A 24340-nucleotide genomic window follows, 5' to 3' on the forward strand; every position below is an offset into this window, starting at 1 on the left:
AGTTTGATGAGCCACACACTTGATGAGACCAAACCTTACAGAATATTAAAGATACGAGGATTAAAACAAGTAAAGAAATAAAACCAATCAGATATTGTTGTCAAAGTCTTAAGAAATAGAACAAACGGTGTTATGATCATCAGCTCACATGCTGAAATCCTTCGATATCATTTTCTACTAAATAGCCTCAGAGTTGCAGTATTTATAGTATATTTACTCAATTACTATACTTAAGGACAATTATAAGATACTTTACTGAAGTATTTCTATTTTACGACATTTCTGAGGGAAATATTCTGCTTCTACTGCACAACATGTATGTGACTAATAAAAACATTAATATTTACATACAAACCACATCTGCTTTCTTTAAATGCACCAGTATTAAAATATATATATATATATATATTAATACAATATCCTTCAATCCATTATTAACACCGACAGGTGTCATTCTGCATTTTTGACTACTTTTGATACTTTGAGTATATTTTTACTTACTTACTTAGAATGTAAGACTTGTACTAGCACCAACTGAGTACTTTAATACTTTTACTTGAAGGAGCTTTTTATTGTGATGATGAAATGTAGTTTAAAGAGTAAATGTTTCTATAACATGATTTCTTGTCATGCCAGTTGGTGTAATCCTGATGGCTTCCTTTATTGTTTATTCATGTATTGCTACAAAATAATTATTTGAGGCCATTTGCATTTATTATAAAAGTTCACATTTAAACTAAAAGATGTATCATTAAAAACAAGACTTCTGTCCAAGAGACTTCTTATTTTCTTTAAAATAAAATAAAATAAAATAAATAAACAAACAAGTATTGGTCCAGATTTGAAAATACTTTTCACACATAAGTAATGTAATAAAATAGCTGTATTGTTTCTGTGTCCCCCCCAAAAAAAATTGAGCGTGTGACGTCATGACGTCCGCCGACGTCGCGTCATCGCGCGCTCCGCCCTCCTCGGGGGGAAAGCGCACATTCCTATTGTCCAAGATGGCGGCGTAGGTGCAGACCCCTCCGAGGGCTGACATGTTTTTAAACGAGTTTACGCTTTTATTCGGACATTATATGCGAGTATTTAAACGTCCAGGCAGCGGTTAGCGTTTCTTTACCGGAGCGGTCGTCGCCTGCCACGTCGGAATTCGCTGCGCAGGCGCGGAAAAGTTTGAGCTCCCAGCATCCTTTGAAAAGATGAAGAGGCAGGCCGGGAGAGAGACGAGTCCGTCCAGGGCCGCCACTAAACGGATCCGGGAGCGGGAGAGCTCGCGGAGAGAGGAGCTACCGCTCCCACCGCCTCCGTTGGCTCTGCTGCTGGCGGAGAGCCGGAGCTACCACCGACGGAGCCGGAGCCGGGAGCGAGAGAAACCGCGGCTACGAGAGGAGCGAGCGACGGAGATCCACCACCGACATGAGCTCAGCCTCCTCGGTCGCCCGCCGCTGCGAACCACGACGTCGGCGGCGTCAACAGCGTCAACGGCCGCTGTGGAGCAGCAGCTCCCAACCGCCAGACCCGGCACCCTGGAATACAAGACGCTGCTCATCAGCAACCTGGGCTCGCAGGTGTCGGACGAGCACGTGGAGGACGCGCTGTTTCACGAGTTCAAAAAGTTCGGCGACGTCAGCGTGAAACTGTCGCACACGCCGGAGCTCGGCCGGATCGCATACGTGAATTTCCGGCACCCGGAGGACGCCAAAGAGGCCCGGCACGCCAAATCCTCCAGGTTTGGTTTCTTCTTCTTTCTTTCTTTTTTCAGGTTTATTGGCGGTTGGCAAACAATGAATTGATGCATTACCGCCACCAACTGGTCTGGAGTGTGGACCAGGATGTCTAGTAGTTTAGTATAAAACATTAAAAAAGAAAAGACAAAAGAAACAAAACAACTGGCTCATATGTCAGGTTTGGTTTCTTCTTCTTCTACTTCCCCCACCTCTTCTTCTCTTCCTCCTCCTCTTTCTTCTTCTTCTTTCAGTTTAATGGCGGACTACAAACACCAACGTTTAAGGTTCATGCCTTAACTGTACCGGAGTGTGTAACATCGTGACTTTATGACAGTGATCATTTCAACACAATAATAAAGTTATTTATAAATAAGCATTGAGTCCTGTATGTCCTGATCTTTAATCTAATTAACCTCTTCTCTTCTTTTCTACTTCTCTCACTCTTGACTCCAGGTTGGTTCTGGGCGATCGGCAGCTTAAAATCGAGCCCATGTACGTGAGGAGGCGGAGCGTGACGCCGCCACCGCCGGACGCCGGGTATTTGCCCCTCCACGCTCCGTACCCTTACCGGCAGCGCTCTGTGTCGCCACCGGGTCCCGGTGTGAGCAGAGACATCAGAGAAATCCGAGACATCAGAGCGCGACACTACGCCCTGGAGACCCTGGGGCTCAGCAGAGAGAGGGAGAGGCTGTTGGATTATTATGGCATGCTGGACGAGAGAGGCCGACCGTATGGCTTCACGCCGATGCCGGTCGTGGAGGATTTAAAACCAGAGGATGACCAGAGGGCGACCAGCAACCTGTTCATCGGCAACCTGGACGGCAACGTGTCGGAGGCGGAACTGAGGAGAGGGTTCGACAAGTACGGAGTCATCGAGGACGTCGTGATCAAGCGGCCGGCGCGTGGACAAGGCGGTGCGTACGCTTTCGTGAAGTTCCAGAACCTGGACATGGCCCACCGGGCCAAAGTAGCCATGCAGGGGCGGCTGATGGGGGGCAACCCGATAAAGATCGGCTACGGGAAAGCCAACCCCACCACGAGGCTCTGGGTCGGCGGCCTCGGGTCCGGGAACTCCCTCGCCGCGCTCGCTCGGGAGTTCGACCGCTTTGGAAGTATACGGAACATCGACTACGTGAAGGGGGACAGTTTTGCTTACATTCAGTACGAGAGTTTGGACGCCTCCCAGGCCGCCTGCACCCAGATGAGGGGCTTCCCTTTGGGGGGACCCGAGCGGCGTCTGAGGGTGGACTTTGCTAAAGTCGAGGAGAGCCCCTCTCGGACGTTTCCCACCGGTTACCAGCCACCCGTCCCAGCCCACTACGAACTCCTCGGAGAGGCCGCCGCCTACAGCCGCCATCGCAGCCTGGAGCGAGAGCTCAGAGGAGCCAGGGACCGCTCGTCGCCGCCGCCGCAACCGCCGCCGCCACCACCGCCGCCCTCCCACAGCATCCTCCCACAGAGGGAGAGAGAGAGGGTTGTGTTGGAGAGGGACTACCCAGCCAGCCCCACCCGCAGCCTGGAGAGGAGACCGGTAGGAGTGGAAGCGTTTGGGAGGAGCGCGAGAGGAGCGAGAAGCCGGAGCAGGAGTAGGGAGCGGTGGCTGAAGGAGAGGGAGGAGAGGCGGAGCAGCAGGAGGAGGAGCAGGAGCGCATCCTCCACCGACCGGCTGACGGAGGAGCGGGGCAAGGAGAGGGGGAGGTCGAGGGTCAGAGGTCAGGGAGGCGTCCCCGTCTCTCCCGACGCGAGCCCGGACCGAGCGAGGGTCCGCGCTCCCGACTCCACCACCGAGCCCAGAGACCACTCGCCCGAGAACGGAGGAGGCGGCGGCCGACACTCTGCGGCCACCAACGAAGAAGATCCGCCGTCCGGCCGCCACCACAGCAGCAAAAGGTCCGGCGAGCATCTCAACAACCATCACCATCGAAACAGCGAGGTCGTCGCTGTCTCCGCCGCTGCCGCCGTCTCTGCCGCCGCCGCCGTCCACACGGACACCTCCTCCTCTCCCGGCACGCTGTCAGAGTTCGCCCAGGCATCGCTCGCCAAAACGTGGCACGGCTTCTTCGCCCTCAAGAACAGCAGTTTCCCCGCCAACCTGTACATGCTGGAGGGCGGCTCGTCGTTCTTCAACGCCGTGATGAGGGACACCCTGAAGAAGCCGTCGCCGCAGAGCCAGAACCAGAACCTCCAGAACCAACCGGGCCAGCTGAAGATCGCCCAGCGGCTCCGCATGGACCAGACGCGACTGGACGAGGTGTCGCGCCGCGTCAAGCTCGGCCGTCCCGACGGGTACGCCGTCCTGCTGGCCCTCCAGGGCCCCATCGACCGCCAGGCGCCGCCTGCGGCCCCTGAGCCGGGTCTGCAGGCCCGCTTGCTCCGACACCTGGTGACATACCTGCGCAACAAGGAGGCGGCCGGCGTCGTGAGCCTGCCGGGCGCTAAAGAAGGAGGACCCGGGGCCATGCTGTACGCGTTCCCCCCCGGAGTGTTCTCGCAGCAGTACCTGCAGGCGGCCAAGAGGACTGTGGGTAATCTGGACGAGGAGCACATGGTCGTCGTGATCGTCAATGACACTAACTGACACTGAGGCGCTTTACGGAGGCAAAATACTTCCATGTTGTTGTTTTTAGATGCATTTTATGGTTTTATTCGGTATCTTATCAATGACACTACATCTTTTATTACTTTATATCACTGAACTTGTCACATTTACAGGTAATGAATTTACGCGACGGGTTGTTTTTAAACACTTAAAGGACGTTAAAGTTCAGTATTCTGCACACACTGTTGCTTTTATACTCTTAAGCTGTAACGTACAAACGCTAAACCTTTGGTTCTAATGCTCATTTACTTTATGTTAGCTTTTTATCAGGAGATACCAAGTTGTTGTGTATATCACATATATACTCTGAGGTTTTTATACAAAGTGATTGTACTATAATGATATCTGTCTCCTTAAAGACTCCACAGCCCGTAGAGACAGAAGGGACTTCCTGAACTCGTCCCTGTGACTGTATTTTAACATCCATCTGTGTTTTTATCAATGAACCATTCCAGTTGTTTCTGTTCTTTTGAAGGTGCGAGTGTGTTGTTTGCATGCAGGAGAAGAGAAGAAGAAGAAGAAGAAGAAGAAGAAGAAGAAAAGTTCTGTTTTGTCTCGGTTTGCTGGAGGTCACGTGATCAGCTGTCATACTGGTGCGAGGTCCGATCATCATGGTTCGGATTTTATATTGTATACAGACTTCTTATTAGATTAGAATGCATCGATCCATCCGCCTCATTTTAATTCACCATGTTTCCTAAGAAGTTATTAGTGTTTGTATGATGTTCTTCTCACAGTCGGTGTTCTACTGTGGACGTATGTTAGACTCCTAAAAGAATCTGTATCAGTTTAAATAAACGTTATATTTAGAAAGTTTTCACCTCTTTGCTGACGAGGACCTGAAGCTGTTCTCTATGATCTCGACACACACACGCACACATACACGCACACACACTCCTTCATATAATCAGTGATCTAACCTCAGAACACAGGAGCAGCAGCTCTACTGCTGCCTCTGTCTGTTAGTGAGTTATTGTGTGACTTTAGTGTGTTAACATCATGTTTTAGTGAATGGAGTCTGGTGTGTGTGTGTGTGGATCATAGAGAACAGCTTCAGGTCTGTGACAAAGTAAAGCGGTGAAAACATTCTACATAAAGCGTTTATTTAAACTGATAGAGATTATTTTAGGAGTCTAACATACGTCCACAGCAGAACACCCACTGAGCAGAACATCATACAAACATCAGTACTGTCCCTTTTAAATGCACCATCCTTTACACCTTTGATTACTTCTAGAAACATTCAAACACACGAGTGGTAATTTAATCTAAACTCTTCAGTCATTCTTAAAGTCTCTTTAAATGTCTCCAGCTCTAATCTCTACAACAACAACAACACTCCAGCCCGATGGTGGTGATGTAATGACTCTGACTCTGTGTGCTGCTGTTTACTAGATGAATGTCTGTAGCTTGTGTGTGATGCCTCGCGTAGTCTTAGTGGTTTATTATGTTTCAGCTCCATGTTGTTGTTTACTACATTTATTGTTTTGTTTTTTACATAAGCCGGGTTGTTTCTGTAAAACCTCTTGAGGAAACTGAGTCAGATTTGATCAGTCCGTTTTTATCCGACTGGAGCAGAAATCAGTGATGAAGAGAATAAAGAAGTTAAACATGTTTTTATTTTTTTTGATTCCTATTTGTTTTTTTATTACATGAGGAGCTAAACGTACGTGTTCACTGCAAATAAAAGACAACTGATTTATCTTTATTATTGATTCATAATTTGGTCTTTAAACTGTCAGAAAAAAGTACATTTTGCCTCATTTTTAAAGGAGATTTTACTACTTTAAAAATGAAAATGTTCTGGTTTCTCTCGTCTGACGATAAACTAAATATTTGTTCATGTTGAGCTTTAAAGAAACACTGATTTACAATTTTTACCATTTCTGACCTTTTATAGATCAAACGACTGATCGATGATAAAATAAAGAATAATCATCGTACACAGATTCCCTCTTTGTTAGTTCTCTCTGTCAACAAATTAAATGTGTATTCTGTGTTAAAATAAAACGTAAACATTTTATGCTCTTTTTAAGACTGGACGGTGAGATGTCGTTTGTTTAAACACGCAGTCTGCAGAGCAAGAAGTTCTCAAAACTATTATTACTTTAGTAAAAGTCACAAATTCTAAATATTACATGAGTGAAAAGCTTCCTTGCTAGGTTTAGCAACCTTTGAAGTTACTCTTCCCCTGCCTTTACGTGCAGTAGTAAATGTACATGAAGTATATTCACTTGTATGAATTTTGAGCTTGCAATCGATAGAAATCAAGAAAATAATCAACAGATTAATAGTTAAATACTTAGTTTAAAATAAACAGTTCCAAATGAGCAAACAGTAAAAATTCTGCTTTTACATAAATACACGAGTAAAACAAATCTATTGATATAATATCAAATAATATCAAGTTTTAAAATGTATTAAGTTTAAAAGAACCTGATTGTGATGTTGTTTGATTGGTTGTTCTCGGTGTCAGTCAGCCACACCTGCGCTGATTGGTTGCAGGTAAATCAGGGGGCGGAGTGAAGAGAAAAAGAAGAAGAAGAAGAAGAAACCCACGAAGAAGAAGCTCGAAGAGAGAAATGCAGACACGTGAGGGCGGGTAGTTCAGGGTCACCCAGAGAAAACTATCCAGCGAAGTACCACGTGTCCAGTGAGAGTTAGCATGCTATGCTAGCACCATGAGTAGGCGAGCGCCAAGTCGAGTGGCCGTTGGTCTCGGCTAGTATTTGACGGAGATGAAAATAATTATGAACTGTTGGAGACGAAATTTGTGGGCCATCTTCGGTTGCAAGAGCTAAAGAGTACCATTTAAAATGAGCCCATCGAGGACGAGGAACTGGCAGCCGACGAGACGAAAAATGCCGAAGCATACACGAAGCTAATCCAGTTCCTGGATGATAAAAGTTGGTCGCTAGTAATGAGAGAAGCGGCAGACGATGGGCGGAAAGCACTAAATATTCTGAGAGACTATTATGCTGGCAAAGGGAAGCCACGCGTAATTAGTTTGTCTACAGAACTGACTTCACTTCAACAGTCGAGCAGCGAGAGTGACGGAGTATGTTAACGCGCAGAGACGCCATCACAGCATTGAGAAAGGTGAGACATTGAGCGACGGAATGTTAGTAGCAATGATTTTGAAGAGACTGCCAGAATCATTTAAACAGTTTGCTATTCATGCCACGCAAAGTGAGGAGGCAATGCCTTTTGCCGAATTTAAAACTAAACTACGGAGCTACGAGGACACCGAGAAGATGCGTGTAACAGCGTCCGACGACGACGTCATGAAGGCGCGAACGCAAGAAAGTGTCAGACCCGCTGTGGCAAGTGCACGTGACCGCGGAGCCGAGAGTGCGGACATGCTGTGCTTCAGGTGTGCTTCAGGTGTGGCACCAGAGGCCACAGAGCTTGTCAACGCAAGCAGTGTGTAAAAGCAACACGCATCGGGACGCAAATTGCAGACGGAAACAGCGGCGGGACGACGCGCGAAATGTTTCCGAGGAAGTTCAGCAGCAAAGAGTACGAGAGGAGATCCGGCCAGGGCGTGTGGTCTGATGGTGGACACGGGAGCAACTTCACACATAATCACGGATATAGCAAAGTTCAAGAAGTTCCAGGCCGAGACATACTGTGTGGAGTCGTTATCCAAACTAGGAACAGGGAGCCTGATGTAAGAGCCACAGCGGGACCAATAGACCCAGAGACGGTAGGTTTGCCTTATCGTTCACTGATGATTATTCCAGTGCAGAATTTGTGTACTTTATAACAAAATAAGAGTGAGAGTGCCACAGTAACCACAACAGAGAAGAGTTCCTCTGAACAGAAGTGATGCCCCACGTTGTTTTATTCCTCCGTAATTACATGCCTGAGGCATTAGAGGCCTGAGGAGGAAGTCCAGGTGTGTCTCTCACGGTGGGTCTACCTGGAGGGACTTCCTGTGGTTTGCTCCACTTCGTGGGGTCCTTGTGGATTTTATGCAGCATATAGAATGATCTGGCTCTGGGTTCTGAGCTGCCCAGTAAATAACGTTTATGAATTATTTTCTCATGGAGCGTTTGGTTAATTGTATTCATAATTGTTTGTGAAACTACACCGGACATTTAAACACATCTTGTATAGGTGAGAGCAGCGGTGATGACGGTTCTAAAAGTTGAGTTTTAATTAAAATAAGAGCTCACTTGTGTGTCTGTAAGCTTCTCTAGTCTAAACTCACGACAACAAATATCATAATTCATGTTTTTAGAGGTGAGAATTCTTTATAAAAAGTTAAACCACTTATGAATTGTTTTTAAAGTAATACAGTTTGTCGATTGTCCTTCAATGCATATGAAGGACTATAAATATCAATGAGTAGCTCATGTTTCAGTACTTTGTTTCCCTCCATGTTCTGCAGTCAGACCACAGCGCCCCTCACTCCAGAGGCACACAGCGACACCTGCTGGTGAGTTGGTGAAACTGCACCGGCTTTTATTTTAAATGAAAACAGGAAGAAAGCACATCATGTGAAGATAGAGAACAGCGTTTATTCAGTGGAATAAAACCAGTCGTGGACTCTAGAATGAGTCTGAATGAGGTGGACTACATGTCCCCCCCCTTGTCCCCTTCAGTCCTGATCATGTTTAGAACACGGACTGAACATAAAGAGGTTCAGGGTTCTTCATAGAAAGTCCTGAAGAGTTTATCTGCAGCAGAACGACACGATGAAGACATAAAGCTCCCGGTGTGACTCTGTGTTGTTTCCTCCTGGTTCGTCTCTCCTCTCACAGCTTCTGGTCTCAGACTCGTGTCTCGTTGATCCTCAGACCGTCTCCGTTCTCTGGTGTCCCGAGTCAGCAGAAACCTTCAGCAGCTCCACGAGTCCTTCGTTCAGAGCTTCCGGGTGAAAGAGCCGGTTAGAGTAGGTCACGTGTCTGTGTGTCCTCCCCCGTCTCTCTCTCGGTGTGTCCTCCCCCCTCCCCCTCTCTCCCCCGTTTCTCTGTCCTAGCCGGGGGTTTAGTGTGGGGGGTCAAAGTGCATCTGTGAGGAATGCAGGCGGAGCTATGAGTAGATCCTTTTGTCCTCTCGTCTGCAGCTCACCAATCCTGTTCGACTGACGTCAGTGCTCTCTGACTGTATTTCCCATCGGCCTCGTGGGCTCCTCAACAGGGCAGACGGGACCTGAAGTGGGTCAGACTGTTTCATACCAGATTCTGGAGCCGCTGAAGGGTTCAGGGTTCACAGCGCAGCACCCAGACCTCTTCATACTTGTGTTTTCTGCCCAGATAGAGACATTCTAACCCTGCTTTTGGCTCCCTCACAAGCCCCACATGCTCTGCTACTCTCCCTAGAAGGTCTGCCCAGGTCTGGACCTATAAGACCCCCTCAGGAACACTGGTTCTTTGAGTTATCTCGATAGCTCATACTTAAAATTGGAACGATACAGAGAAGATTAGCATGGCCCCTGCGCAAGGATGACACGCAAACTCGTGAGGCGTTCCCAATTTTGCTGAATAATATGATTTCTTTATGAATATTTTTCATTTATTTGTTTCATATTTGGGGGGAAACGGCGCCACCGTGGCAGCTGTCGGTACTGCAGCAGCAGAGCAGAGCGCCTTCACTCTGGTTAGGGTTAGTTAGTTAGTTAGTTAGTTAGTAGGTTAGTTAGTTAGAGCTGTGGCTTTATTGTGAAAGTCACGAGGGGCACACGGGGAGCATTTATGTAAAAAGACCGTAGAGTTTCTTTATTGGAAAGCATAACTTGTCCATAATACTGGACGTTTAATTTGGGTAAGGTGTGAACCGCCTCGTTTTGGAAAAGCTTCTGGTCTCCAGCTCTCCACGGCCGGCCTCCCTTTGTTACACCACAGTAGAGATGAAACATAGCCCGCTAATAATGCAGTTATCTAATAAGATACGATATTTGAGATACTTTTGGAAATGATTTAATTCATCATTTCTGTATTTGAGATGAATACCTTTTGTTTGGGACAGAATCATAATGTTTCACACACACACACAGAGACACAGAGACACACAGAGAGAGAGAGAGAGGTTATTAAATGATAGGCGTGTGTTTGTCAGACAGAGTCAGAGACACATTTCTTATTGTTTTGGCCAAAAATGGTGCATAACGAGTACAAATTGTGGGACTCGGAGCAATTTGTTGGTAAAGATCACAGAATACTTTCCTCTGACCGAGATGTCATCACTCTAGCGCTTAACATTTCGTGCAAGACACAAATTCTCCCTGAAGCTTAATCTGTGACTTCATGTAAACTGTGCTAGCTTTCAGAACGTCCATTTGGCTCAATAAAGTGCAGCGTTTTAAACTTTGAATCATTGTTCTACGTTGACGTGTGGCCGGTCAACATGGACCCAAAGTTAAGTGGTTTCTTTTGCTCTCTTCACGCCGAAGCCCCATTCAAGTGAATGGAGAAATTTAGCTCAGTTGTTCTCAATTTTTGGGAAAACCGCTGAACAAATCTCTCTAGAAAATACCCAGCACAGCGTTCCCGATCAGGACGCACGTTTTGATGTGTTTTTTGCAACGCTGTGCGAGGAGAAGCAAATCAAAGTTTCTGGTGGAAGATGGAGAATAAGAAGAAGATGATTAACTGAATTATATTCTAATCATAATACACAACAACAGTGAAGCCATGTGCTTCCTTGCCAAAGGAACATTTGAAATGTGTCTTCTCACATGTGTGACTTTAAAATATCAGAGAATATTCAAGTTTTTTCCTCATCATTTTCCCACTTTAATCTTGGAAATTCCCGTTTTATTCTCGGAATATAATTTTTATTTTATTTTTTCCCACAATGGTTCTAATATGCCGTCCCGAATAATATAAAAGCGTATTAACAGAAACCACTCCAGCCAGATGGAGATGAATCTCCTCCGTGGAACCTTTTTGAGATCCCAGTTTGTGTTGAAGTTCATTTATCCCGTTCACGTTATTGTGTCCACTCCCATGTCTGACCTCACTACTTATAGCTGATCTCAGGACGGGGCATGTGTGACCACACGGGGGCAGTGCAGGCTAAGGAAAGGAAACGGGCTGCAGGGTAAGGAAAGGAAACAGGCTGCAGGCTAAGGAAAGGAAACAGGCTTCAGGCTAAGGAAAGGCTGCAGGCTAAGGAAAGGAAAAGACCAAGCACTCTTTGGCTCTTTCACCGTTAAATGCTTCTAACAAGCTCCGTTAACGTGAACGCACTACTGCTTTATATCTGTTCACTGACACTCTGCATTGTTATTCGGGGACTTGTTACTTGAAAAGACACCGTCACAAGCCGTAAAACTGTATTACACTCTGTGATGATTAAACTGTAAAAAAAAATAAAAACACGACTGTAACGTTATGGTCTAGCTGATGTCCATTATTTATATAGCATACAGGGTGCGTTAGCGAAGTTAGAGTCCAGCCTACAGCTGATAAAACGGTTCAAACAGCACCAACGTTAGCTGGTTAACACAAAGCACAGATAAAGAGTGCAACATTATAACTTTAGGTATTAATATTAAAGTTTAACATAGTAGGAACTATAAAGCTCCGACTGTAATGTTAGTCTAGTGAGCATCCATCACTCAGATACTGGCAGTATAGTCAGTGTGACCAATGTCCGACGTTTATACGAGCTTTACTGTATTTTACATTCATATCTAACACAAATTAACAAGCGCTATCGATTTTTGGGAAAACCGCTGAACAAATCTCTCTAGAAAATACCCAGCGCAGCGTTCCCGATCAGGACGCACGCTTTAAAAGTAAAGTTACTAATAAAGTAACTTTAAAAGTAAAGTAACTTTAAAAGTAACTAAAAAAGTAACTTTAAAAGTAAAGTAACTAAAAAAGCAACTTTAAAAATAAAGTAACTTAAGTAAAGTTATGACTTTTCGACATGGTACACTGACTTTTTCATGACTTTTTTCGACATCCTATACTATGCTGTTTATAACTCCGCAGCAACTCCCTTCATCAACATCGATTGTCTTCCTTCAGGATGGAGTCCAATCGCCAAAGACGTTGCACTATTCACATTTGTACAATGTGTAATAAATTATTGTGAAATTCTAATGAAGTCTCTCCTGATTGAATGACTTTTTTGATTGTTTTTCGACTTTAACCCCAGTAGAACAAACTGAAAAAACACAATTGGGTTTCATCATTAAATTCTTTTCTTTACTGCATTTGCACATAATTCACTGAACACACGGAAGTCCAGAAGCATCCAATACATAAACTGACCGATGAAAACAAGGTAAAAACAATACGTCTGTAATAAAATACACTTTCATGTTCTTATATGCATAATATAAAAACAATAAAGGAAAATATTTAAATTGCAGTAATTACTATTTACAAAAGGCATTTTCTTTTAAAAGGAATTTTACAACTTCAGTACCTAAAATAAATCAAACTATATGCAGGTCAGGTGCAGTAGTACAAAAAGGCTTTGATATCAGGAGAGTAAGGTGACAGTTTTACAGCAGGACAGAAAGGCGGGATAAGGCCTGATGAACATTAGGTAGCCTGGAGGAGTTCACCAATGAGGAGCGAGTGCTTTTCCTCCGTTTCGTCTCTGGCCGGTCCAGGTTGCCTTCCAACCCAGCTGATATCACGCAGAAGTTCCAAATCATCAAGGTTGATAGGGTGAGGTCATCGCTAACGGAAATAACGAGCCTGTTGACGAGGGCATTTCCCATGCCATGCACATTATGCACTGAACACAGACTTCTATTCGCCAAACCTGTAAGGCAGTGTACTGTACTGTTTATATGTTGGTTGAAATTAAAGATATGTGTAGTTTTGGTTTTCCAAATGTGCAAGGTGTTGTAATTAATGCAGTGCTTACTCTGAATCAACACTACAGGGATACGGAATAAGTGTTTTTCAAATAAAAATAAAGTAACTAAAAAAGTAACTTTAAAAGTAAAATAACTTTAAAAGTAAAGTAACTAAAAAAGTAACTTTAAAAGTAAAGTAACTAAAAAAGTAACTAAAAAAGTAAAGTAACTAAAAAAGTAACTTTAAAAGTAAAGTAACTAAAAAAGTAACTTTAAAAGTAAAGTAACTTTAAAAGTAACTAAAAAAGTAAAGTAACTAAAAAAGTAACTTTAAATGTAAAGTAACTAAAAAAGTAACTTTAAAAGTAAAGTAACTAAAAAAGTAACTTTAAAAGTAAAGTAACTAAAAAAGTAACTTTAAAAGTAAAGTAACTTTAAAAGTAACTAAAAAAGTAAAGTAACTAAAAAAGTAACTTTAAAAGTAAAGTAACTAAAAAAGTAACTTTAAAAATAAAGTAACTTAAGTAAAGTTATGACTTTTCGACATGGTACACTGACTTTTTCATGACTTTTTTCAACATCCTATACTATGCTGTTTATAACTCCGCAGCAACTCCCTTCATCAACATCGATTGTCTTCCTTCAGGATGGAGTCCAATCGCCAAAGACGTTGCACTATTCACATTTGTACAATGCGTAATAAATTATTGTGAAATTCTAATGAAGTCTCTCCTGATTGAATGACTCGAACGATACTTTTGTTTGACGATATATCGTTCCTGAAATAATTGCGATAAACAATGTTGTTATTTTAACTGATATAATGATAATACAATAGTATAACAATGCAAGTAAACCCTCTCAAAGTTCAATTCACTTTTAATTCTCAAGTACATTCAGACATAAAATATAATTTAAAAAAACAGGAATAAAATGAGAACAGTCAAACTAAAAGGTCTCTTGGTCTCATAATGGTAAAACCCTGCTGTTTATCCTGCCATCATGTTGGCTCATGTTTCATAAATGTCATCGTGTAGTTTGTCTTGTTGGTTTATTTGATGAGGGACTGGACACATTAATAACAACATTGCTGTAAATGTGCCAGAGTTTAGCCAAGAGGCAGATGTTACAAAGTCAACAAACAGAAAACAAGATTACATTTACAAAGTTATGCAATATTGATGCTCAACAACGTGTGCAGAAACAAAGGAAGAAGTGAGAATATTAATACATCATCATTCAGGAGACAAGTACGAACAAGACATGCAACACACAAAGCAAATAAAATCAGGGATAACTATGTTAAACAGAGTTCTGCTGCCGCTGGCTCTGTCTGGTGTGTGATCCTGTTTTTGTTTCTTTGCATTTGCACGGTAGGATGTGTGGTTCCTTGTCTGTGATTGGTTACAGCCGGGCAATGCAAGCCCCGCCTCCTTCTTGGATGTAAATCCTGTTTTAAATAGTGAGAAAAAACCCATCAGTAAGTCGTATAAAAGTCATCGTGTAGTATGCTGAAACACATTACAAGGAAGTCAAAAACATTATGTCCCAAAAAAATCATAGTATAGAATGTCAAGAAACTTTAAAAAGTCAAAGTATACTTCGAAAAAGTCACACAATAGAACGTTAAAAAAGTCATTATTGCATGTTGAAAAAAATCATGAAAAGGTCGTATTGTAGTATTTTGAGTATCGTACATTTTTTTAAATAATTAAAAAGTATATGAATGTTGAAAAAAGTCAGTAAAAGTTCTCAATAGTACGTCTAAAATTAGAAAAGGTCATAGAATAAAATGTCGATAAATGTAACATATTATGTCATAAAAATGTAATTTAAAGTCTGAGTGTAATATGTCTTTACCATCGTATGAGCACAACGAGCAACATTCATGATGGAGGTCACATCTATACATCTTATGAGAAGTCCTTCATGCAATTACCGGAGGAGGAGGAGGAGATGAAACAAAGAGGAGGAGGAGGAGGAGGAGAAAGAAGAGGAGGAGGAGGAGGAGGAGGAGGAGGAGGTCTACTGATCAAAGGAAGGAGAGAAAGTGGAGTACGCTTTGAAGCTCGTGCTGGAGATAAGGCGGAGGAGGAGAAGGAGGAGGCATCAGCTACACCTGTTATCTTAACGTTGTGGATGTTTAATTCTGCTGCTATTTGCATATATTCTACATTCTGAGCTTCACACCGAGTTAGTGGAACACAATCCTCTTCTCAAGAGCTTTACTTCACAATCAAACCTTCCGTACGTCACGGAGCTCCTGTGTCTGTTGTATGTTTGATGGTTTAAACAAAGAAGCATTGCTATTTTATAAAAGTATAAGTCATACTTTATATACTGTATATATACATAAATACACATATACACACATATTTATTATATATACATATACACACATATAAATGCATACATATATACATATACAGTAGATACATATATGTATTATACGTATATACCCTTTAAGTTTTTATCATGAAGGCACACGTAAATGTAAGCGCTTATCATTTTGGTAAGAATGAAATGAAAACAGTTTGAAGAAACCTGTGATGCTTTTTATAAAACGCATTGTTAATCTGGAGTATATATTATATATATATAAATATTCAGTACGGCCTAAACTCGACCGGCTGCACTCACTGGAGTGAGGAGTTAAAATGAAGGAAGAAAAATAGAAAGTTGAAGAAATGAAGCTGGAAAACAAATTGTTATATTATCTATAGAAGAAGAGGAGGAGGAGGAGGAGGAGGAGGAGATGAAGAAGAGATGATGGTGGAGGTAAAGAAGTGGGATGTGGTCGTGGAAATATTCTGAAGTGAGGAAGGCAGCAGGATGACATTTGAGGAAAGGGAAGAAGGAGAGGATTATTGGATAGGGTGGAGGAGGAGGAGGAGGAGACAGGATTAGTTTTGGAATGAGGAAGGAAGAGGATGAGGAAGGAAGAGGATGAGGAGCACGGATGGTGTTGGGAGGATAAGACTGATTGCTCACAGCATGGTGTGTGCCGACAAAACAAAACCACAGATTTCTCAGAGAGCGACGGGTCGAGCTGCTGATGAACACAGCTGTCTGCAGCTGGGATGAAGGTCAACGTACAATCCAAGAAGAGATAGAAGAAGACATGAGGCGTGATGATCCAAGCTTAGCTTCAGAGACAGAGAGAAGAAGAAGAAGGAGATGGTTGGGGAAATTTAAGGGAGGGATTACGCAATTAGGAGAAAACGGGGGAAGATGGGCAGAGGAGGAAGAGGAGGAGTTGATCGACCGCTCGCTCACGGTTTGGCGTCCAGTCAGAACAATACGAGACATGCTTCAATCAGAGCCGAGAAAGATACGTTTAGCTGTTCATGGATGGTGGTTAAATGTCACCGCTGTCTGCGGGATAGGAAGAGGAAGAGGAGGAGGAGGAAGAGGAGGAGGAGGTGTGAGGGAAGCTGTTGAATGAATGGTTAATATTGCATTTAAATTAAGCATTTTAGGAACAATGTCTCCTTGATTCCAGACGGAAGAAGCTGTAAGAATGTTGACTTTGTGAGTTGGATAAAAACACTTTTTAATCATTTATTACTAACATCAGGACGGCATGGGGGATGAGCTCAATACTGCAGTGTGTGAGATCACAATATATATATATATATATGTATATATATATATATATATATGTATAGTAGTTACAGTAGTAAATGTCATGCTGTCTGCATCTTTTTTCCTCTTTTCTTCTTCCTCTCCGTTCCTGGTAGACGTGTATAAATGAAAGCTGCTTATCTCGCTGAACATTGTTCAATAAGTTGGCGTCTTACTCGGATACACTTCATTGGCTTCTCTACAGTGTGAGTGTAGGAGTTGCAGGGTTCTGGTTGTACCTGATTGAAACATGTGGTGTGAGTTCGGCAAGATTAACCGAGAACATAAACACCGTTTCTCTAAAGAAGAACATCTGAGATGTATGTTGAGCAAACAGGACAGATGTTCAGCTCCAGCTACTTCACATCTGCTCTAATGAGGCCCAGGAATATACCGGCGGTGCTACAAACTGTAAACGATGTGGTGTTGAGTAGAGGAATGTACAGATGAGTGAGACGAGTAATACAAAAACAGGGTCCACTCTTACTCACCGGGCCGGCAGCAGGACCCCCCCCCCCGCTTCCATAATGAGTCATTATATCAGACATAAAAAAATGTTTCAGCTTTTCCGGGCCATTTCCCACCATGAATAAAATTTACCGCTGCCAATTAAGAGCGCTGAAAACAATCTTTCACAGGGTGCCCAGAGTCATCGGTCCAACAGAATGCCCCCATATACTCATTACCTCAGCGTGAGGCCAATGAAGTGACCAGAACATCTTTGCACAAGCTTAATGCAGTGACGCAATGTTGCATTAATAAGAAATGATGCTCCGCAGACTGTGATAAATGGCTTCATGTATTCATTTTCACCCTTGCAGCCCGAGCGCTACTTTGCAATTTCATATTCATGACGGAGGTTTCCTGAGAGGAGAACGCAGAACTTTACTTTCCACTTTTACTCTCATTATTCAGGCCAAATACATCGACGCATTCGTTGGTGCTTATCTGATCTGAAGAGAGGTCAGACATCTTCTGCTCGGCCGTCTTACCTCGGAGCTTGCTAAACATTACACGCTATCTTGCAACGGATCTCTTGGCTCCAACACTCCAGATGCCATATGAGCGAATATCTCCCTCTGTGAAGACCCTCTAGTCGTGGTATTTGATGAGTAGAGGGACCACAAGAGGGTGTTTCTCCTCTGCTGTAAGGGTCGAGTGATAAACCGGCCCATAAGGACTCCGTCACCGTCATGGACAGGGTCCAGCATCCCAAATGGACCGTTACTCAAGATTTCCATCCCTCGCTTCTGACGAGACCTCGGGATGCATTGATGCCAACCTGGGTTCCCAGGTTTGTGCTGCTGCGTGCTGTAATATGAGATCCTCTGCATCAGGTTCTGGTGTCTACAAGATGGTAAGATGGAGAGTCGGCTCTTTGTGGGCAGCAACAGGAACTTGGGCTCGGTGAGCCAGCTGGAGCTTGAGAGCAGCACCGCGGGCACTGCTGGATCCTGGCTGGTTGCCAGCAGTGCCGCTGTTCGGGACTCCAGAACTTCCTAAAGTGTTCTACTTGGTTTCTGACATTTATGTAGAACCAGGAGGTAACATTGTGCAAAACTCAAGTCCTCATGCTTGACAATCTTTCTCTGGACCGCTCTGCGATCTCGACTGCTGGGACTGCAGCTGGTGACCGATGTGATCCAGGTCGTAATGAATCCTCTCACTCCTTTATCACGCGGTACTAAACCTGCAGCCCGAGGCCATGGCTCCATGCTGGCAGATGGTGGTTTAGAGGAGGAACTGCTGCTGGTCCAACCGGCCTTAATCCGGCTCAGTGCTTCACCTGTTATCATGTGTTATCTCCTCTTCCTCTTCAGACCCTCAGGAAGAAGCATTAATCAATGATTCTTCATTTAAAGTTCTCTTTGTCTTTGGCTGCTTAATTATCCCGCTAACGACTCATTCTAGTTTCCACCTCCTGAATTAATAATCGACCCCCCCCCCCCCCCCCCCATGAACCCTTCAATCTGACCTGAGGACAGCTGTTTGAACTCTTGATTGCACCAGAACACACACGCCACCAGCTTGTGTGTCGCAAACCTTCTTTCATTGTGAAAGGACCAGAACAATGAGTTCATTTAAACTGTGAAACCACCGTTTAGCCACGTCAGCATTAACCAACGCTGATGAGCAGAGAACGTTGTTTGTGCAGGAAATCCGTCATAAAGCAAAATGAAACTTTCTTTATTTAGAATTTGCAGCATTTTCTTCTGCATTGATTTAGTGGCACCACTCTGGAGAATAAGATGACACGCACGGTTTAACTCTTAATATTTGCATTAAATCAGTGGATGAAGATGTGGATTCATTTACATTTCTTATTTTCCCCCAATTTTCTAGAAATTCAATCAAATCGTTGGCTTTAGAGGAGAAGTGAAGGTTTAGGTTCAGACCATGACGGTCTGTCCACAGTCGCATTGAAACCCACTGAAGAAAGTTCTCGAGATCAAATTAAATGTAGACTTGATTTAGAATTTCTCACTCTTCATCTGCATTGATTTAGTACCAAACTGGAGAATGAGACGCCCCGCACTGCTTCACTATATAATAATATTTGCATTACATTTGTTTTCTTGTTTTCATTCTGAAATTTTCGGGTTATATTTTTACAAACGGTTCCACCAAATCTCAATAAAATTCAGTTAAATTGGACTCAAAACCACAAACGTCCCCCTCAGGATGGCGCTAGAGGAGAAGTGAAGGGTTCTCCGCCTGCAGCAGAAGTGGTGGAGCCGAACGTCCACACACTGTCCACAGACCGTCCACACGCTGTCCACACACCGTCCGCACACCGTCCACACACCGTCCACACACCGTCCACACACCGTCCACACACCGTCCACACACCGTCCAGACGGCTACAAGTTACCGTCAGTATTCCTGCTTCTTGCTCTCTGCTCCTCGTTCCCGTCTTTAGGACGTGATGGACGATCCCCCCCCCCCCTCTGTCCTTCTGTCTAGAACTTGGCATTTCTATACCAAAGCAAATGCCACATATATAAGTAATGTCACACACACCTTGCTGTGTGTGTGTGTGTGTGTGTGTGTACAGCCATTGTGACCTTATACAGGAACATTTTTTTAAGATGATTGTTTTTTCCTTTTCTTAAACCAGTGTCCATGTGTACTGTTCATCCAGCCTTCTCCTCCTCCTCCTCCTCCTCCTCCTCCTCCTCCTCCTCCTCTTCCTCTTTTATTGCAACCACTACCCCCATCAATCGCACCCTCACCTCTCATATCCCTCCTCACTCCTTCCCTCCTCTTCTCTTCTTCTGTCAGTTCTTGATGGATAAGGTCTTGTGATTGCCTTGTCAGACCTCTGGAGCATCTGCCCCTTTGGGACTGTGGTGTTTCTGTGTATTGTGTGTGTGTGTGTGTGTGTGTGTGTGTGTGTGTGTGTGTGTGTGTGTGTGTGTGTGTTGTCCCTGGCCCCCAGAGTTGATTGGATTGGATTGCATTTACAGGCAGAAGGGCCGGATGGATGAACAAAGCAGCGTCAGTGAGGCCAGCACTCAAGCTCAGACACAAGCTGTGTGTGTGTGTGTGTGTGTGTGTGTGTGTGTGTGTGTGTAGGTAGCATGTCCTTTGTCTTTCTCACAATAATCCAAATAAGCACTTTCTTGTCCACACTGTTGACACAGTAACATGTTTGTAAGTTGATGATGTCGTTGTCTCATAGTTGATTTGTATCGAATGATTTCCTGAGTTTGTTAAACTGTTTATGTTTTAAATATTAAAGGAATGTGGCCTTAAGCTGCTTAGTTAGTTAGTCAACATGTTGTAATTTCAGTATCATTGTGAAATGACACTGAAGCTGTTGGTGATTAGATAACTTGAAATATAAAACATTAAATAACTTGAATGCTTTAAAAACTAAACAACTATAAAGTGAGAATGAGAGATTTAAAGACGGCAGCGTCTCGTCCCTCTTTAAAAACACTGACTCAGCTCTTTCTGCAGTCCATCTCTGCTGTTCTACTGTTACGCACTAATGAATGTTGGACCACATACATGTTTATTTCTCCTTTTTATTATTGATCATTGATAGTTATATCTTTATAGTATGCTGGTCGTTCCCACATATTTCAACATTTGCTGCATTTGGACTCCGGATGAGACGGATTTAGTGAATTTGTTCGTCATATTGTTTGTGATGATTCTTTGTGGCGTCTTAGAAATCCGATCTGCTCCGTTCTGCTTCTTCTCACACTCGTTCTTTGTCCGCTGTGAGGTCAGAGTGTGAAGCAGCTGCTCATCACAGCGCTGCTCTCTCGCTCACGCTGATGTTCATCTGCAGCGGATTTGTAGTTTTTAAGTGTAGAAGTGACGCTCCATCCCAGCTGCTCCCAGCGAAGAACGACCTGATGCTCCTCTGGAGCTGCTCTGTAATCAACAGCATGGAGCTTCATCAAATGGGTGGAAACTGAATTTGAGGAAAAAGGACAATAGGAAGCTGTGAAATGAGAACAAAGACTCTGAGGGAACCAAAGGAAGTCTCACGTGTTGGGACCTGATTCACAAGGAAGCTGTAAACCAGCAGGAGATGAGACGTTTAGAGATGTTTTCTGTTTTCTCGCAGGCTGAGATGATGGATTCTTAATTAATAACACAGTGATGCTTCTAACATTGAAATTTACTACATAGACTACTTTATAAAAGTCCAATACGAAGCACAACGCATGGCTCTCGTTACACAAATTCATGTTCAGAGTCTGATCTGACGTCTTGTTCAGAGTTCACCAGACTGGTTTATTTTCTTTAAGCATCAGATATTAAGTTTGATCAGACATATTTAACCCTTTGAACCTCAAAAACCCGCCGACGGGTAAACATGGTTTTAATCAAACGATCGACAAAACTGAAATTTTAATCAGAGTCGTTATCTTCAAATTGTCATCTTTCCAACGGTCCTTGAACACATCATGTTTGATGATGACTTCTGTCAGAAAAAGCAGCTAAAACGAAGCTGAACATCTTTATATTTCATCTACATTTAAAGTCTCTCTGCAAATAAACCGTTTGCTCTAATGTGAAAAACATTAAACTGTGAGCTCCTCAGTGCAACTATGACGTCATGATTGATTCATCTGAGACCAGCAGTCATGTGACAAGAAACCAGAGACACTCTGACTGAACTACAGGAAGTGAACACAGAGGAGGGAGGAGAGGAGAGGAGAGGAGAGGAGAGGAGAGGAGAGGAGAGAGAGAGGAGAGAGGAGGAGGGGAGAGGAGGGGAGAGGAGGAGAGAGGAGAGGAGAGAGGAGAGAGGAGAGAGGGGAGGAGAGAGAGGGGGGGAGGGGAGGGGTGAGAGAGGAGGGGAGGGGAGGAGAGGCTGAAGTAGAAGTTGTAAAATGTGAATAGTTTGATATTTATACCACTTGGAGGCTGGATTGTTGATGATCTGACGTCGTTACGCTGTATGTATTTTTGTATAATTGTCTCCTAATTATTGTATCAATACTTTTATATACAGATAAATAAATAATCAACACGACTAAGCAGAGCTGATCTGAGCCGCTGTTCCTCCTGCCGGTGTGATCTTGTGACATCTGTATAATTACCTCCAGAGGTCGAGCTGCTTTAATGGTTGTTTAGAACAGACCCGTCCATGTAACTACTGTCTCCATGACGAGGTCTTCTTCGTCTGTTTGGTCAGTGAGACTCGTGTTGAGACGAGCGAGAGGATAAAGTGTGTTTTGTTTTGATCTTTGAGGAGGAGGCAGCAGACGAGACGAGAAGAGAGCTGCTCATTTAGTAACAGATCAACGTCAGGATTGTGTCTGCAAGGCAAACACACACACACACACACACACACACACACACACACACACACACACACACACACACACAATTCAGACACACGCTCACACATTAACACACACAAACATTGACATGTTGAGACACGTGCAGACACACTTCATATATATACACCAATACAAAATGTATACACACGAGTACAGTGACACACACATAGCCAGGATTGCTGGCTGGTAGTGTGTGTGTGTGTGTGTGTGTGTGTGTGTGTGTGTTACATTTGACCAGCTGTTGAGCTCTAAGCTCTTATTCTAAGACCCACTTTCATCTCAGGCAGGCAGCTCTCAGTGTTTATAGAGAGGGTGGCTCGTGGCCAGCATGGAGTGTGTGTGTGTGTGTGTGAGTGTGTGTGAGTGCGTGTGTGTGCGCGATAGAGACACATATTTATATGTGCATGTCGAGAGAGAAAGCATGTGTCAGTGACTTTCATGTATCAGTACTGCACAGATTACACGTACTTTACTTGAGTATTTCCATTGAACGCTAAACGTCGTACTTTCACTTCACTTAGGTTTTTAAATAACAGCCGTCGGTGACGTAGACGTACACAAGAAGTGGACGTAGTCGTTGTGACGTCTCTCACTGGATTGTGGACTGATGTTTTGAAGCCTTGAGTTTGACGTCTTTGGCGTCGCCATCTTGGTTTTTTTGCAACCAGTGAACAGGAAGTGACCATAGAGACGCCGTATACGTCTCTGGTAAATCAGTCAATCACTGTGTAGCCCCGCCCTAAAGCATCTAGCAAACTAGAGATTGAGACCATAAACTCATGTTTACAATGTTTACTGAGGTAATAAATCAAGAGAGAAGTAGAGTCATTTTCTCATAGACTTCTATACAACCAGAGGAGTCGCCCCCTGGTGGACATTAGAGAGAATGCAGCTTTAACACATGAAGCTTTGGCTTCACTTTTTAGATTACAAATTTACAAACAAAAACACACACGAAAAGTTAAAAATACAACACTAATACAGCAACCAGTATAGGACCCTCTGGACTAAACTGACTGTATATAAAGTAGTTAAAACAAGCAGCTACAACAGTAACATGCTGCTTTAACTTTACATCTAATTAATAATATTCTACACATAAATGATCAGATATCAATCCCGGGAGACTTACTGCAGAATACTTTTTTATTTTTGTCACTTTAAGTACATTTTGCAGAAAATACTTTTACTTAAACAGGATTCTGAATGCAGTACTTCTTCCATCACTGGTGCACCGTGTGTGTGTGTGTGTGTGTGTGTGTGTGTGTGTGTGTGTGTATGTGTGTGTGTGCTTTTGTTGCTGTAGCCAGTGCTCAGTCATCATGTCAGTCTGTGAGGTATCATTAAACTTGACTCCAGAGGGCACAATAACACAAAGTCATGTTTTCTTTGCTCTATAGTTTTGTCTTTTATCACAGCACACCAGTGTGTTCCGATGCATTTATTGGTAATTTATCAGTGTTGCTTGCTGATTGATTTGAAAAGCCCCGTACTCCACAAACATGATGTCGCTTTGAGAAGACTAATTATAAAGTACGAACATAAAGCGTGTCGACAGAAACAACTCAAGAGCAGAGCGGACACACTGTGTGTGTGTTGTGAGAATGCGTAGGAATGTTGTTTACAGCGATGTTGGATGCCGCTGCAGACATCTCGTACAATCACAGTAAAGAAACAAGCTCTCAGGTATTTGGAACTATAATTAAAGTCAGGTGTCTGCAGCATGCAGGAGCAGATAAACACAGTTTTTATTGGTAAATTGTGTGTGTGTGCTCTGAAACTAACCGCGGAGATAAAACAGGAATCAAGTCAA

At 43.5% G+C, this 24340-nt stretch overlaps 1 protein-coding gene across 3 annotated transcripts; it reads left to right on the plus strand.

Moving 5' to 3' along the window:
• The first annotated feature begins 1015 nt into the window (after positions 1-1015).
• Positions 1016-5943, plus strand: rbm15b (RNA binding motif protein 15B). 3 transcript variants are annotated; one of them, XR_013767705.1, is made up of 3 exons: positions 1016-1732; positions 2184-5069; positions 5483-5943. XR_013767705.1 is itself a non-coding variant. In XM_079186646.1 (3 exons), exons 1-3 carry the CDS (start codon positions 1203-1205, stop codon positions 4306-4308), a joined length of 2571 nt encoding a protein of 856 aa, XP_079042772.1. In that variant the 5' UTR covers positions 1016-1202; the 3' UTR covers positions 4309-5943. The 3 variants fall into 3 exon arrangements, 2 of the variants coding, with proteins under 2 accessions (XP_079042772.1, XP_079042771.1); XM_079186646.1 differs by having other exon boundaries at positions 2184-3261; positions 3346-5943; XM_079186645.1 differs by having other exon boundaries at positions 2184-5943.
• Positions 5944-24340: the final 18397 nt, after the last annotated feature.

This window comes from Pholis gunnellus (assembly GCF_910591455.1).
Source record: "Pholis gunnellus genome assembly, chromosome: 3".
Lineage (NCBI taxonomy): Eukaryota > Metazoa > Chordata > Actinopteri > Perciformes > Pholidae > Pholis > Pholis gunnellus.